Consider the following 16,362-nt stretch of genomic DNA (forward strand, 5'->3'; position numbering starts at 1 on the left):
GGTTTTGAATTTTTCCTGTTATAAAGATGGACTAATTCTGCATAGTCCATCAGTTTCAGGGCAGGCGTGTCCAACAGGTAGATCGTGATCTACCGGTAGATCACCGGACGTCTGTGGTAGATCACTGGTACATCACTGGCTCCCCTCAAAGAAGTTCAACAAGTTTGGCTCCCCTAAAAAATATGTTATTTACCCTGCACCCCCCAAAAAACAATGCTTTCCTCACCCCTAAAAGAAGCTCAACAACTTTGACCTGAACCCCCAAAAAGGGGGTAGATCACTGCCAGAGTTTTTAACTCTGTGAGTTAAAAATTCAGTCTCATGGGAGTTGTTCACCCCTGCTCTAGGGCATTGACTGGCAGACGCTCTCCAGTGTTTCTGACAAAAAATATCCCCAGCCCTCCCTGGGATTCCCAGGGATTGAACCTGGGACCTTCTACATGCAAAGCAAGTGTCCTATCACTGAATATACCTACAGTATCATGAGTCGTATTGATCTTTCGGAGGGAGGCACATTGCTGTTCTATGTAGCTAGAGTCTGCCTAGGACACACACCCTTCCTATTTTCTGAACTTTCTGTGTATTTTGGGTGTGAAGGTTTAATTATGACAAAAAGAAAAATACTGTTTTAGCATCACATACTGTGAGGAGGCTGTTTGGAAATGTATATTCTGAATTGAAGCAGGGGTGGGTGGAAACTGCTAGTTCTGCTGCATAACTATTTTAAAAAAGCACTTCTTCTCCGCTGTTAATTTAGACTCCAGTGTGAAGTCTGAATTAATTAGAAATGTCTTCCGGAACACTGATTATTTCGCCAACACATGAAGGCTTGAGGCAAGTGTCTGCCCACTTTTCCAGTTGTAATTCGAATGCATTTAAAGCCCACCTCCTCTCCAAGAAGCTTAACAGGGCTTTCTCACCTCCATTTTCCCCCTCACAACAACCCTGCGAGGTGCGTTATGCTAAGAGAGCATGAGTGACTCAAGGTTGTGGGATGTGAAACACAAGAACAGTCAAGTACAACATTTCTAGAGTGAACATGTTTACACATGGGGAGGGATGTTTGTCCAGCCGGCAGGTAAACTTCCTGTTTCCTTCTGGGCTGGGACAGACTTCCTCTGCATGTGACTAGAGGTGGGTGTGGCCTCACCTGTGCAGGTAACGACAAAAGCACAGGGCAGGGCAGCCATCTCTCTCTCTTTGACTACATGCATCGAAGAAGCAACATCTGCTTAGCCAAAGATGCTCTCTTGGCCTCCAGCCAAGAGAGGACAAAGGGACTTTCTTCTTATGAGACAGTTTCCAGGTATATGTTACTTTTCTAAGCTAAGTCTGCCTTCTGGGATCCTATTGTGAACAGAATGATGTGTGAGTAAACTCTTTTTATACTTTTATAGAAGACTGTGTCGTGTCTTATCTTTTATGAGGGAATAAGGGGGAAATACCAGAACAGTTATTATAGAGGCTTTAGAGAGCCTGAGCAAATGCATCCGCTGTGAGTTTAAAAGGGGAATGTTACTCTGCTAAATTGTGAACTTGTTTACACAAGTTGGAAAGGCTATAATCAAACAATATATCCTCTCCTGCACCCCTGAACATTCCCACAAAGGTCTCCTAAGAAGCAACAAGGATCAGTCCTGTCCAACCCTAAACAACTGTGCTCTGACAGCTGGGGAGGTTGAGAGGCTCTGGCTGTCAACGTTTGGACACCTGATTGCTCCAAGGCCCTCTTGATCACATGGGAACTACATTTCCCATCATGCCAAGGGCATGGACAAGCTCTGTAGCATACCAGGCCTAAAGGAGCATGCAACTGGTAGACTCTTATTCAGACTTCGGTTTGCTGAAGAATTTATAGTTATTGTTTCACAACAGTAGGGAGGGAGAGGGGGGAGAAATCCAGTTCACTTTGCATTTTAATGTAAAGCTCACTAATTGGTGCTTACAGAAACATTACACAAACAGAAACACGGCTGTTCTTAATGATTACCACCGTTCTGATGCATATATTAAGAGGAAAATGTTCATGAAATGCACAAATTAGTGAAAATATCATTACACAAATGCATCCTACTAGGAAAAATGTGCCTATCTGGAGAAAATTTGCTAAAATACTTGGTTTTTAAAAAAACAAATAAATCACAAACGAATGCAGAATTGTGGAGAACGGAATTTAAGACTGGAGAAATGAGAAACTGATAATAATGGAAACGAACCAATTTCTCCATCACTTCATACCTGTGACAAGGTGTGCCAAGTCTCAGATGCTAACAAGCAGCTGTAGACCACGATCAGATTTGCTTTAGACCACTGTCAGCTGGTGAAATGGCTCTGAAAGCCCCCTAACACCAAATTTGATGCTAAACTCCAGTAAATGCAGATTTTAGAGCAACCCTTTTAGGGGAATACCTGTGATTCCTGCACTGCAGGGTGTTAAACTAGATGGTTCTTTGGGCCCCTTCCACCTCTATGGTTCTATAATTCTGTTAGGTAAAGGTAAAGGGACCCCTGACCATCAGGTATAGTCGTGACTGACTCTGGGGTTGTGGCACTCATCTCACTTTACTGGCCAAGGGAGCCGGCGTACAGCTTCCGGGTCATGTGGCCACGATGGCTAAGCCGCTTCTAGCGAACCAGAGCAGCGCATGCAAATGCCGTTTACCTTCCCGCCGGAGCGGTACCTATTTATCTACTTGCACTTTGACGTGCTTTCGAACTGCTAGGTTGGCAGGAGCAGGGACTGAGCAACGGGAGCTCACCCCATCGTGGGGATTGGAACCGCCGACCTTCTGATTGGCAAGTCCTAGGCTCTGTGGTTTAACCCACAGCGCCACCCACATCCCTAATACAGTGGTACCTCGGGTTAAGTATTTAATTCGTGCCGGAGGTCCGTTCTTAACCTGAAACTGTTCTTAACCTGAAGCACCACTTTAGCTAATGGGGCCTGCTGCCGCCGCTGGAGCCCGATTTCTGTTCTTATCCTGAAGCAAATTTCTTAACCTGAAGCACTATTTCTGGCTTAGTGGAGTGTGTAACCTGAAGCGTATGTAACCTGAAGCGTATGTAACCCGAGGTACCACTGTATTCTACAAATTCTTTGGGAGAGCCTGCTCTCATATCCCAGATGATAACTTGCCAGATTTTCTCCTTGCTTTCCACCAAACCATGCCTTCCTTGTCCACTAGACAAAGTACACCTCTTCCCGCCCGCCCCCTACATAATGGGCAGATGATGTTAGCTGCTGGCTGCTGAGATGTGTTTGGCCTGCGAAACCGCTACCTTGGTCCACGTCCAATAGATGGCAGAGGTCTCCGTGTCTGAATTAGCAAGGAAGGGATCGCTGGGTTCTTTGCCTCGAGCAAGCAATAAACAGAAATTACTACAAACTCTGGATGCGGTCCTACAGACCGGCTTTTCTCTGCCCCAAAACAACAACAACACCAAACTGGCTGGACGGAAAGAAAAGACACCAGCTGGGGGAAAGGAAAATGGCTGTTGTTAAACCTGAAGTAATTCTGTTTTCAATCTGCAATAAACAGTAATTCTCACCAAGACCCTGGGGGCGTCAGACTTTTGCCTACAAAGACACTCGGAAGCCTGCATTTATATGCAAAAGCTAACACCACCTATGACATGCTGGTGCCCGTTATTGCTTTTCTTGGGTTGGAGTCTGCGGCTGCGGAAGATGTTGGCTGGTCTTTGTTTATTTCTTTCCTCCCTTCTGAATGCCACCAGCTAGTAACTTCCTTGGGGCAGAGACCTGACAGCATGGCACACTGGCTTAAATTCTGGATGGGCACTGTGCTCAATATATGTTTGCAGCCTGGGGCAAATTACAGTGTTGTATGCCAGTCCCTCAATCCCACACAGAGAGGGTGGCTGGAACAGGAACTGAATCTCAGTTCAGCACTGCAGAAAGAACAGCAACCTTCACTGCATCCGAAAACACAGGGCAGGAGAGGGCAATTGATGGTCCTAATGACCGCGTTCTACCTCCATAATTGGAAATGGAGGCAGTGAGAGATTTTACTTTCTTCGGCTCCATGATCACTGCAGATGGTGACAGCAGTCACGAAATCAAAAGACGACTGCTCCTTGGGAGAAAAGCAATGACAAACAGCATCTTAAAAAGCAATGACAGCATCTTAAAAAGCAGAGACATCACCTTGCCAACATAGGTCCGTATAGTTAAAGCTATGGTTTTCCCAGTAGTGATGTATGGAAGTGAGAGCTGGACCATACAGAAGGCTGATCGCCGAAGAATGGATGCTTTTGAATTCTGGTGCTGGAGGAGACTCTTGAGAGTCCCATGGATTGCAAGAAGATCAAACTGATCCATTCTGAAGGAAATCAGCCCTGAGTGCTCACTGGAAGGCCAGATCCTGAAGCTGAGGCTCCAAGACTTTGGACACCTCATGAGAAGAGAAGACTCCCAGCCCTGGAAGAGACCCTGATGTTGGGAAAGATGGAGGGCACAAGGAGAAGGGGACGACAGAGGACGAGGTGGTTGGACAGTGTTCTTGAAGCTACTAACATGAGTTTGACCAAACTGCAGGAGGCAGTGCAAGACAGGAGTGCCTGGTGTGCTCTGGTCCATGGGGTCACGAAGAGTCAGACCCAACTAAATGACAAAACAACAACAGAGGGAGAGGGAACTGCTGGGAAGACTCTGTTTAAAGTACAAAGGCTAGTATGCCGCCGTTCCTCTGGGGAAACTGAACTGGATTTGGAAAGGGAGCAATTGATTGCTGCTCTGATGCTACAGAAAACCAATGCCTTAGTTATTCTGTATTATGACTCAAGTAGATGAGGTTAAACAAGCAAGCAAACAAAATAGAAAAAGAATGAGGAAGATGACCACCCCACCCATCCTGGAGGCGCTGAAAGAATTGGAAATGGACCCAGGAGGAAATATCAAATCTCCCTCATTCTGCACTTACAGGTGCATTTGATTCATTTTAAAAAAATAGGATAAAAACCTGCATGAGATCCAGATCACAAACCTCCTGCTGTCTCATCTAATCCTGGCCCTCAGTCCCACGCCTATTTGGAGAGCTGATAGAGCACAGATAGAGGCGAGTCAACAAGGGGAAACTTTGGCAAGGATCCCTCTGCCCGTCTAGACAAATTAGTCAAAGGGAATGAAAAGATGAAAGCCTAATGCAGTGGAAAGTTTCCATTTAAAGATTCCAGCTACAATATGATTTAACTTTATGGAAATGCCAAACAACGTGTGAAATCATTCGAGTCCTTCCAGGGCTCAACCTTTTCTGAGCAAGGGCTGTTGCATCCTGACTCTGCTAAGGAAGCAAAAATAAAATAAAATAAAATAATTCCTTCCAGCACCTTAGAGACCAACTAAGTTTGTTATTGGTATGAGCTTTCGTGTGCACGCACACTTCTTCAGATACACTGAAACAGAAGTTGCCAGATCCTTCTATATAGTGAGAAGGTGGGGAGGGGTATTACTCAGAAGGGTGGTGGGAATGGGTGGTGGGAATGGGTGGTGGGAATACTTAGTTGGTCTTTAAGGTGCTACTGGAAGGAATTTTTTTATTTTGACCAGACCAACACGGCTACCTATCTGTAACAGTTTCCCATTGTTTAGTCGAGATTGAGATTGAGATTGAGAAAGATTGTAGAGCTACTTGAGATTGAGATTGAGATTGAGAAAGATTGTAGAGCTACTTACAGTGGTACCTCGGGTTAAGTACTTAATTCGTTCCGGAGGTCTGTACTTAACCTGAAACTGTTCTTAACCTGAAGACCACTTTGGCTAATGGCGCCTCCTGTTGCTGCCGTGCTGCCGGAGCACGATTTCCATTCTCATCCTGAAGCAAAGTTCTTAACCTGAAGCACTATTTCTGGGTTAGCAGAGTCTGTAACCTAAAGCGTATGTAACCTGAAGCGTATGTAACCCAAGGTACCACTGTACCAATAACAAACTTAGTTGGTCTCTAAGGGGCTACTGGAAGGAATTTTTTTATTTTTTATTTTGTTTCGACTACAGCAGACCAACATGGCTACCTACCTGTAACTCTGCTAAGGAAGTCTACTTTTCTTTTCCTTTTGAAGAAAGTTATAATTTCCTTTAAAAAATAAAAAAAATAGACACACCAACAACTTTTGTGAGCCTTCCCCAACATGGTGCTCTCCAGAGGTTTTGAACTCGCCAAGTAGATAGAGAGAAGCTTTTCTCCCTCTGTCATAACACTAGAATTTGTGGGTGTCCCACAAAGCTGAACGTTGGAAGATTCAGGACAGATAAAAGAAAAGGACTTGTCCATGTAGCATATGGTTTAACTGTGGAACTCACTGCCACAGGATGGCCACCAACTTGGATAGCTTTAAAAGGAAACTAGACAAATCCACGGCCTCTAGCCTCTGCACTTGGAAGCAACAATGCTTCTGAGTAGCAGTTGCTAGAAACCACAGGAGGAGAGAGTGGTCTTGTGTTCGAATCCTGCTTGTGGGTTTCCCGATAGAGGCATCCGGCTGACCACTGTGAGAACAGGATGGTGGAGCGAATGGGTCATGGGCCTGAGCCAGCAGGCTCTTAATTTACCATGACAATTTATCATCGCCACTATTTCCACTGGTCTATGGAAAGCCTTGTCCTATGGCAAGCTGTTGGGTTGCTTGCAAAACCAACATTCAGTCAACAACAACAACAACAACAACAACAACAACAACAACAACAATAATAATAATAATAATAATAATAATAATAATAATAATTTATTTGTACCCCGCCCATCTGGCTGGGCCTCCCCAGCCACTCCGGGCGGCTTCCATAGAAACCAAAAATACAGTAAAATATCACAGATTAAAAACTTCCCTGAACAGGGCTGCCTTAAGATGTCTTCTAAATGTCAGGTAGTTATTTATCGCTTTGACATCTGATTGGAGGGCGTTCCACAGGGCGGGCGCCACTCCCGAGAAGGCCCTCTGCCTGGTTCCCTGTAGCTTTGCTTCTCGCAATGAGGGAACCGCCAGAAGGCCCTCGGCGCTGGACCTCAGTGTCCGGGCAGAACGATGGGGGTGGAGATGCTCCTTCAGGTATACTGGACCGAGGCCGTTTAAAGGTCAGCACCAACACTTTGAATTGTGCTCGGAAACGTATTGGGAGCCAATGTAGGTCTTTCAAGACCAGTGTTATATGGTCTCGGACAGAGATGCAATTGGACAGAGATGCAATTTCCACAAAGCTCTGTTATCAATCTGATCAGCCAGCAATATTCACACCATGACCATTAATTAATGCAACTTTCAGGTGGACATTTAAAGGCTGCAATTCCCTTCATCTCTTGTACATGTTTTTAAAGATGAAGCATCTTCGTTTTGTGCTTCTAGGGAAAGCTGGAAGCCACAGGAAGGGGCAGGGGTCTTGTGCTCACATCCTGCTTACAGGTTTCCCACAGGTCAGCCACTGTGAACTAGATGGGCCGCTGGACTGATCCGGCAAGCTTTTCTTGTGCTCTTTATGTTCCCGTTGCCTCTGGAGCTGATGGGAGTTGTAGTTCAAAATATCTGGAAGGCACCAGGCTGCAGGGGAATGGACTGGTCGGAAGGTCTAATCAAATGTATTTCACTGAAAACCATGGGAAAAGTTGGAGATAAAGGTATAATTATAATCAGCAAGGCTCGCTCACATTAGCCTGCCCATAGTAGTTACTGTAATTTGTGGGAAATACTGGCAATGAGCAAGGCAGTGCCCACATACCATTTCTCCAGGCCTGGTACAAACTTTTAAGATGTCCCTCCTTACCATTCCACCATGATCTCTTGCTTGTTTTAATAAACTGGAGGATTAATTGGCCTCATTTAACTCTCATTTCTGGCTGCTTGATTTGCATTTATAGGCAGACATAGCCGTATAGCACGACACAGAAATGTCAGGATGCACAAAAGGCAAACGCTCTTTAGACCAGGGGTGGGGAACCTACAGACATTGCTGAACGACAACTCCCACCGACCCTCACCATTGGGCATGCTGGCTGGGGCAGATTGGAGCTGGATTGCAAAAGAGGAGAGGCAGTTTTGTGTGATTCTCCCTTCCCATTGTGTCCCCTGCATCTGTTCTAGAGCATTGGAACCACTGTGTAGAACAAACCAGGGTAGTGTGTCCTATTCACCAGAATCTGATCATTTTTAAATAACAATTTTCGTCTGAAGAATGTTGGAGATTATGTATAAGGGTGAGTTGCAAATTCCCTGTTGGTCCCTGTTGATAACAGGGGCTCTCTTGATCTCATAGAACCATAATGATGATGATGATGATAATAATAATAATAATTTATTTATTTATACCCCGCCCATCTGGCTGAATTTCCCCAGCCACTCTGGGTGGCTCCCAATCGAGTATTAAAAACAATACAGCATTAAATATTAAAAACATAGGGTTTGAAGGTACCCAGGGTCATCTAGTCCAACCCCAGAAAAACTTTCTGACAGTAAGAGCTGTTTGGCAATGGAATAGACTCCCACAAGAGGCAGTGGACTCTCCTTCCTTGGAGGTCTCTAAGCAGAGGTTGGATGACCATCTGTCATGGATGCTTTAGCCGTGATTCCTGCATTGTGGGGGTTGAACTAGATGACCCTAAGTCCCTTCCAGCTCTTAAGATTCAACACACCTCAAAATCAGTTCTAGGGGTTCCTACCATCATCCACAGCGAATTTGGGGGAAGGCTTCAAGAGGAGAGGGAAGGGAAGGGAAACGTATTTTGTGCAAGCAGAAGTCTTTGTGACAATGTAATGATTTCATTGGACGCAACCCACAGTCCGGTGCAAACCTTAATGGGGCCTGAATGTGAGCAACGGTTCTGTACAGATGCCAGGATCATGAAGGTGGTGAGCTGGAAACACAAGCCACTTACGGTTGCAAGCTTTCCTGTTGCACAGCCGCCCCTCTTCTAAGACTCCCTCGCAGATGATGCCATCGTCCGGAAGGGGCTGGCAGGTCCGGGTGCGAGTCTGCAGGCCTCCTCCGCAGTCCCGGGTGCATTCTCCCCACAGCGACCAGGGGTTCCAACCACCTGAGGACCAGCCAGGGGGAAAGGAAAAGAAAAGCCTCAGCTGCCATGCTTTGAACTTCAAGACACGGCCGCCACCGCCCCCTCCATGTTTGTTTGCTTCACATATGCACCAGTGTCATTCAGAAATGGACCCTCCGTTTCAAGACACTATATTTTATTTTATTTTTTAAGTATAATAAATTTTATTAGTATTTTCCACACAACAACACAAAAAATATCGAAAAGTAACAATACATAAAACACAAAAGCCAACAATCAAAAAAATGAAAAAAAATCCATATCTTACAAGTTAATAATATAAACACTAAAAAGAAAAACAAACATTGACTTCCACCAATCCCATAGCACCTCATTTATCTCTCATTGTGTCTTCCTGTTTTCCTTATCATCTCTACCCTAGCATCTAGATATAAATCCCCTCTTTCTTATCCTTTCACTTCACACTTCACTTCAGCCAGATTTCTGTCCTTGAACCTTGGCTTTTAAGCTATTCATTTAGGCACTCCCATTCCTTTTTCACTTCACTTTTTGGTCTTACTATATCCGTCAATTTGGCTAATTCTAAATATTCTGAAAGTCAAGACACTATACATCATTGGTGGGTAATGTCTAATCCTCATCCTAGCTGAACTAGTGAAGCACCGTGGTTATTCATTGCAAATGAAACTGCTCTCTGCAGATGCTCAGAGGAGCTCTCTTCGCTCTCATTTCACCCTGCACTCTAGGGCTGAGTACAGCCCATCATCGGATGAGTCCTATATTTCTGTGACTACCAAGTGATGGGGAAAAAAATATGCTGATGATGTTTATGCTGATGATGAGGGTGATGGACCTCTAAATCTATTCTGAATTTCGATTCGGGTGAAATCCAGTGACAGATCTAGTCTTGCTGTGGTTTCCTTATGGTCCAGCAACAGCTGACGACAACAAGAAGGGAAGAGTCTGAAAGTTGTATTTGCTGCCTTCATGAATAGCTGAAATCGACAAACTCCCAGGATTCATTCAGAATCCTTGCAATCAAAGATGGGAAGTTATTATTGTGGAAAGCAACATTTGTTTTCCTAAGAGGAGGCGAAATCAGAAGACCAAATGACCAGATGCGCATGCAAACACTTCTCATTCAGAGCATTTCCTCCCAGCTGCTGGCTCAGAATTCTCCCCAATTTTCTCTTCTTTTCTTTTGGCCTTAAATGGCTGGGTAGGGATGGGAGCGAGGGGAGGGGGAAATATGCCAACTGCCTGGCTGCATTATTCAGCACTCTAGACGAAAATCCAGTGCTGCCGTCCTGCTTAAGGAATAGCTTTTAACTCAGCGTCCACCCACGTAAGAGAAGGAGAGGCAGTTTGTGTGATTCTCCCTCCCCGTTGTGTCCCCTGCATCTGTTCCAGAGCATCAGGACCACTGGGTAGACCAGTGGGAATACCTGGGAGTGGGGAGTGGGAGATAAAAGTGGGCAGTATCAGTGGGTCGAGTTCATTAATTTTGTTGAATTAATTAAACTAAATAGTTTTAATTGGATTTTGAATAGGTGTGCAATTAATCGTGACTCTTTTGAATTTAATTGTGTTGTTATCTTTCTTGGTGGGTTGCGAAATCTGCTCTTCTGAATAATGCTCTCTCTTTCTACACACACACACACACACACACACAAAATTAAATTTTCTGTTTTTCACTTTAGAATATTTGGTTAGACAATCTTAAAATGTCAGTGACTTCCCTTCTTCTCTTTCTATGGTTCATTTTGCATATCATAAATCCCTGCATAATTTACATAAATTAAACCATTCAGTATTCCATTATTAGGTAAAGATAAAGGGACCCCTGACCATTAGGTCCAGTCGTGGCTGACTCTGGGGCTGCGGCGCTCATCTCACTTTATTGGTCGAGGGAGCCGGCGTACAGCTTCCGGGTCATGTGGCCAGCATGACTAAGCCGCTTCTGGAGGACCAGAGCAGCGCATGGAAATGGCGTGTACCTTCCCGCCAGAGCGGTACCTATTTATCTACTTGCACTTTGATGTGCTTTCAAACTGCTAGGTTGGCAGGAGCAGAGACCGAGCAACGGGATTCGAACCGCCGACCTTCTGATTGGCAAGTCCTAGGCTCTGTGGTTTAACCCACAGCGCCACCCGTGTCCCATATTCCATTATTGCATCCAACAAAAAACCTTGTTTGCACTTTTAAATTTATTTTAATGCTGCCAGCATTTTTCAAATGTACACAGTTTCCTCCCATATATTCAATAAACATTTCCCAATCTTCTTTTAAATGTATGTTCTTCTTGTTCTCTTATTCTATACGTTAGATCCGCAAGCTGCGCATATTCCATCAGTTTAAGTTGCCATTCTTCTCTAGTTGGGACCTTGCTCGTTTTCAGATTTTTGAGCTAACAAAACACCAGGCCACCAATGAATAACGTTTTCTATAGGGTAGGGTCAGGGGATCTGGAGATGAGTTTATGAGACCAACTGGGTGGCTGCCCAAAAGAGTTCAGGAATCACTGCTTTAGATGATGGCACCGAGGGAGGCAGAACTGCAGAATAATGCCTCCCCTAGGTAGTGCCCATCTGTTGCTTTTGAACCACCGCTCATTAGCCCCAAACAGCATGGTCAATTATCAAGGATGATGTTGAGTTGTAGTCTATCTTGATGGCACCAAATTGACTTCTCTTTCATTAGCAGATGCCTCTGCAAGATCAAAAGCTATTCTCGGATCAGAACATTGGACTTCACCCTACACAGGTCCAAACATCCATTCCTTGATTGGAAACAGTCACTCATTTATACTAGGGCTGCAGATTTTAACCTATAGGCGGTGGCTAACCTTTTCCCACCCATGTTTTAAGAGGTGGCAGAAAGATATCTCGAAATTTGTCTGGCAGGGCAAAAAGCCCAGAATTAAATTTAAAATATTGACAGATGCTAAAGAAAGAGGGGGATTTGCCCTGCCGGACTTAAAATTGTACTATGAGGCAGCAGCTTTTTGCTGGCTGAAAGAATGGATGCTCCTCGAGAACACGGACATCTTGGATCTGGAAGGTTTTAATAATGCTTTTGGCTGGCATGCATATCTTTGGTACAACAAAGTCAACAGTGCCTTTAAAAATCACATTGTCAGAAAAGCTTTGTTTAATGTTTGGATAAGATATAAAGATCTATTGGAAAATAAAACCCCTAGATGGGTGTCACCAGTGGAGGCTAAAGCAGTGAAGAAACTCAATATGGAGGTCGGATGGCCGAAGTATTGGGAAATTTTAGAACAGGATGGAGATAAGTTCAAATTACAAAGTCATGAGAAATTGAAACATAAAGTACAAAATTGGTTTCAATATCGTCAAATAGTGGAATTTTTCAAACAGGACAGGAAAATCGGTTTCCAGGTGGAAAAATCAAAATTAGAAACTGAACTGTTAGAACCCAACACTAAGAATTTATCTAGAATGTATAACTTGTTGCTGAAATGGAATACACAGGATGAAACAGTTAAATCGGCTATGATTAAGTGGGCACAGGATGTTGGACATAACATTATGTCAGCTGACTGGGAATGGTTATGGAACACCGGCATTAAGTTTACGGCATGTAATGCCTTAAAGGAAAACATCATGAAAATGGTTTATAGGTGGTACATGACCCCAGTCAAGCTGGCAAAAATTTATCATTTGCCCGATAACAAATGTTGGAAGTGTAAAGAGACTGAAGGTACCTTCTACCACCTTTGGTGGACATGCCCGAAGATTAAGGCCTTCTGGGAAATGATCTATAATGAAATGAAAAAGGTACTTAAATGTACCTTTTCTAAAAAACCAGAGGCCTTTCTCTTGGGCATTGTCGGCCAATTGGTGACAAAGAAGGATAGAACTTTTTTCATGTACGCTACAACAGCAGCAAGAATACTCATCGCAAAGTATTGGAAGACACAAGATTTACCCACTCTGGAAGAGTGGCAGATGAAAGTGATGGACTATATGACATTGGCCGAGATGACAGGCAGAATACGTGACCAACGAAAAGAGACGGTGGAAGAAGAATGGAAAAAATTTAAAAGTTACCTTAAGGACTACTATAAACTTAATGAATGCTAAAATGTTGTGGTTTCCAGAAACAAGGGGGTACAGGGATATAAGGTTAGAATATAAAAGAGGACTAAGATGACAGAGATTGGAAAATAACAATTGGGAGTTGCTAGTTGAATTATGGACATTGGGATGCAGAGAGGGGGGGTATGGGGAAGTCCAAGAAAAGAGGTTTATGAAAATAGGTTTGAAACTATACGTGTATGTTTGTCATTTTAAGTGTTTGTTTGTTTTTCTTAAAAATTTTGTAAAACCAATAAAAATTTTATTAAAAAAAAATAACCTTTTCCCACCCACCCCAAGTTGTGGCTGGACTACAACTCCCATCATCCTTGACTATTGACCATGCTTGTTGGGGATGATGAAAGATGGACTTCAACAACCTGCAGATGGCAGTCACCATCTTAAAACAGGCATTCCTTGTTCACTCTGAAACAGGAGAGTTCATAAGGAGAGGTTAAACCTAATAAGGATGCTTATAGCAGAATCAGCAAAGTTACTTTTGAGGTTCCTTCCAACTTTATGATTCTGTTCTTCTAGGAGGGCTTGACCCATCTAGGACAGCGTTTGCTGCAGGGTATGCATCTATCATCAAAAAACAAATGATTTCCCCCACGGTGCAAACTATAGTTTTAGAAAAGTGAAAAAAGTATGTAAATTTCATCTACAATTTGTTTAATCAGGCAACAACCCTAATTTTGACTAGAGACTGAAGCGTCTTGCCTCCCAAATGTTTTGGACCAGGCTTCCTCAACCTGGGCCCTCTAGATGTTTCCCAGCATCCATGATCACTGGTCCTCCTACCTAGGGATCACAGGAGTTATAGGCCAAAAACATCTGGAGGGCCAAAGTTGAGGAAACCTGTTTTAGACAGATGCCCTCCACAACACCTACCAATTTGACACCTCTGTAGGCCAGCTGACCATGTGCTGAATCCCCACTACATCAGCTACCTACAGGATTTTACCACATAGTTATACCTAGGAGAAATGGAGGAGGCATTTGTTCAGACTGCTTTTCACGATAGATGGACCTGATCCCACGTTCCCAAACTTGCTTGCAGATTAGAATCAGATTGCAACCTTTGCTGGATTTTGCAAGGCAGTTTCAGTGTGCAAAGAACGCACGTGCACAAAATCACATTTTACATTTAAAAACCCCATATTTTATGGGGAAACACAATGTGGAAACTGAACTTTTATGTAAAAAGTGTGCATAGAATTCATACAAAGGCATTCAGTTTGAATGGCCAATTTCTGTGCATTCTTTCTAAAAAGTGGGGTGGAGCGGGCTTCGGACTGAGTGATGGAATTAGGCCCTTCATCCCATAACTACTTATAATACCCATATCCTTGCTTGCCCCTTGATGTGAATGGGAGAAGGGGTGGGAGATAAAGGAAAAGGTCTGACTTCTGAACCTGTGGGGAGCCTGGAACTGGATATCTGGGGGGAAAGCCATCTGCTCAGCAGGTCCCATGTTCATTCAGCTCTCAGGATATCCAGGTAGGAGCAGGAGAAACCTATATCTCATGCCCAGGAGAGTTTCTGCCAGGCATTATAGACAAAACTGAACTAGATGGCCCAGAATATCCACAGCTTCCTACATTCAACCAAAGCAGCTTTAGGCTCTATCCAAAACTGACATTGCTACTCATGTACAGGAGAAGAGTTGACCTTCAAGAAATGTGAAGGTATATTTCTCACTCCTTGAAGGTTGTTTTCCCCCCTGCCTGAACAAAGACTTCTCTAATGGCACGCACAAGCCTTGTCTCTCCTACTTCCCGACAGGAGATGGATTGTGTTTCAAGGCCATCAACGTCTATTGACATAATGGCATCCCCTTAATGTCTCACTCAGCCCGATCGATAGCATATCCGTAACCAGACACGCCGGACTAGGTGAGGGCTAATAAACTCTTCACTCCGTGCTATTAAAAGTCCTCTCTGTCCTCCTCCAGTGGGTGAGCTGGGGAGGGATGGGGAGCGGGAGGTGGCTCCAGGCCCCACACAGCCATTTTGATAAGCGGATGACTTATCTGTCTAAGCCCCCCTTTTGACTGGTGCTTAAGCAAAACGCTTAATTGCTATGATGCATTAAAAGGCAATTTCATACTGCAGCATTAAGCAAAATGCATTTCTGCCACTGGAGCTGACTGCCAATCAGAGAAGGGCCCCTCTGCTTAATGATGGGTTATTTAAACAGCCCCATGTTTTACGACGCAATCCATTACGATATCATTAAAAACCATAAAGAGAGGTTTGGTTAGGTGCTCCGACTTGCTCTGAATGAATTAATAGATCTCCTAGAGTTGTGGGCTGGGCGAGCGAGACCTGGCACAGATTCCTTCCAGTTGCCTCCTCTTCCTAATGCCTCAGGTTTCCGCCTACCTTCTAGGGACAACCAGGTTGCTTCTTTTAAACATCTCATAAACTTGAAGACTGTGACATGGGTTACTGGTAGGAAGAATGTGAACCTCAGCACAGTTGCCCAACTGGATGGAAGCCCATTTCACAGATAAGAACACCAGAAAGCACTGCTGGATCAGACCAATGGCAGTGGCCGACCAGTTCCCTGTAGGAAACACACAAACAGCAGCCCTCTCCTTTCCTGTGGTTTCCAGCCTCTGAATGCAGAGATAGAATGGTCACTGATGGTCAGGCTTCATGGAATCCGATCCCCCTTCCTCGCAGCTGGCAACCAGAAAGGGAAAACAAGAAGTTCTTACCAAGGTTTTTATTTCAATATTCACAGAGATAGATGTATGATGCCACCTCTTAGATAATGGTGTTGCTCCGAGTAAAGTACGATCCTCTCTGTCTCTCCTATCATACATCATCCCTGTGCCGGCTGATCTGTGTTTTCCGCCTCTGAGCTTTCTGTTCTCCTACTTTCAATGCTCGCTGGAAACTGGGGGGGGGGGGGGCATGCTTTTTAAGACACTGAGTTTGTCAGCTGTCTGCCTCCTCCTTCTCCTCCTCCATCATCTTCCTCTTTTTCTTCTTCCTGCTCCTCTCCCAATATTTCCCAGCTTCTCCCATCTGCAGCCTCTGGACTTTGACCTTCTGCAAACCACTGTTCTAAATCTATACTGTCTCCCTCTTCTTTGAGGGAGAAGGAGGGAGCAGCAGTCTCTACCATTCCTCCTCAGTACAGTCCCTTTACACACACATAAATGCCTGCCACCACCTTTTTGCTTCTTCAGTGTTACCACACTGCTTGCTGCCTGGCGAGGCACTCTTGCACAGCAAAAG

At 44.3% G+C, this 16,362-nt stretch overlaps 1 protein-coding gene across 4 annotated transcripts in view; it reads right to left on the minus strand.

The window, feature by feature from the left end:
* Positions 1-16,362, minus strand: part of ADGRB1 (adhesion G protein-coupled receptor B1) — a 380,579-nt gene that overhangs the window by 208,975 nt on the left and 155,242 nt on the right. For all 4 annotated transcript variants that reach the window (XM_083516501.1, XM_083516500.1, XM_083516503.1 and 1 more), the window contains exon 3: positions 8,877-9,035. In XM_083516501.1, coding sequence (XP_083372627.1) covers positions 8,877-9,035 — 159 coding nt within the window. The remainder of the gene's footprint in view (positions 1-8,876; positions 9,036-16,362) is intronic.

This window comes from Podarcis liolepis, assembly GCF_965112155.1.
Source record: "Podarcis liolepis genome assembly, chromosome: 8".
Lineage (NCBI taxonomy): Eukaryota > Metazoa > Chordata > Lepidosauria > Squamata > Lacertidae > Podarcis > Podarcis liolepis.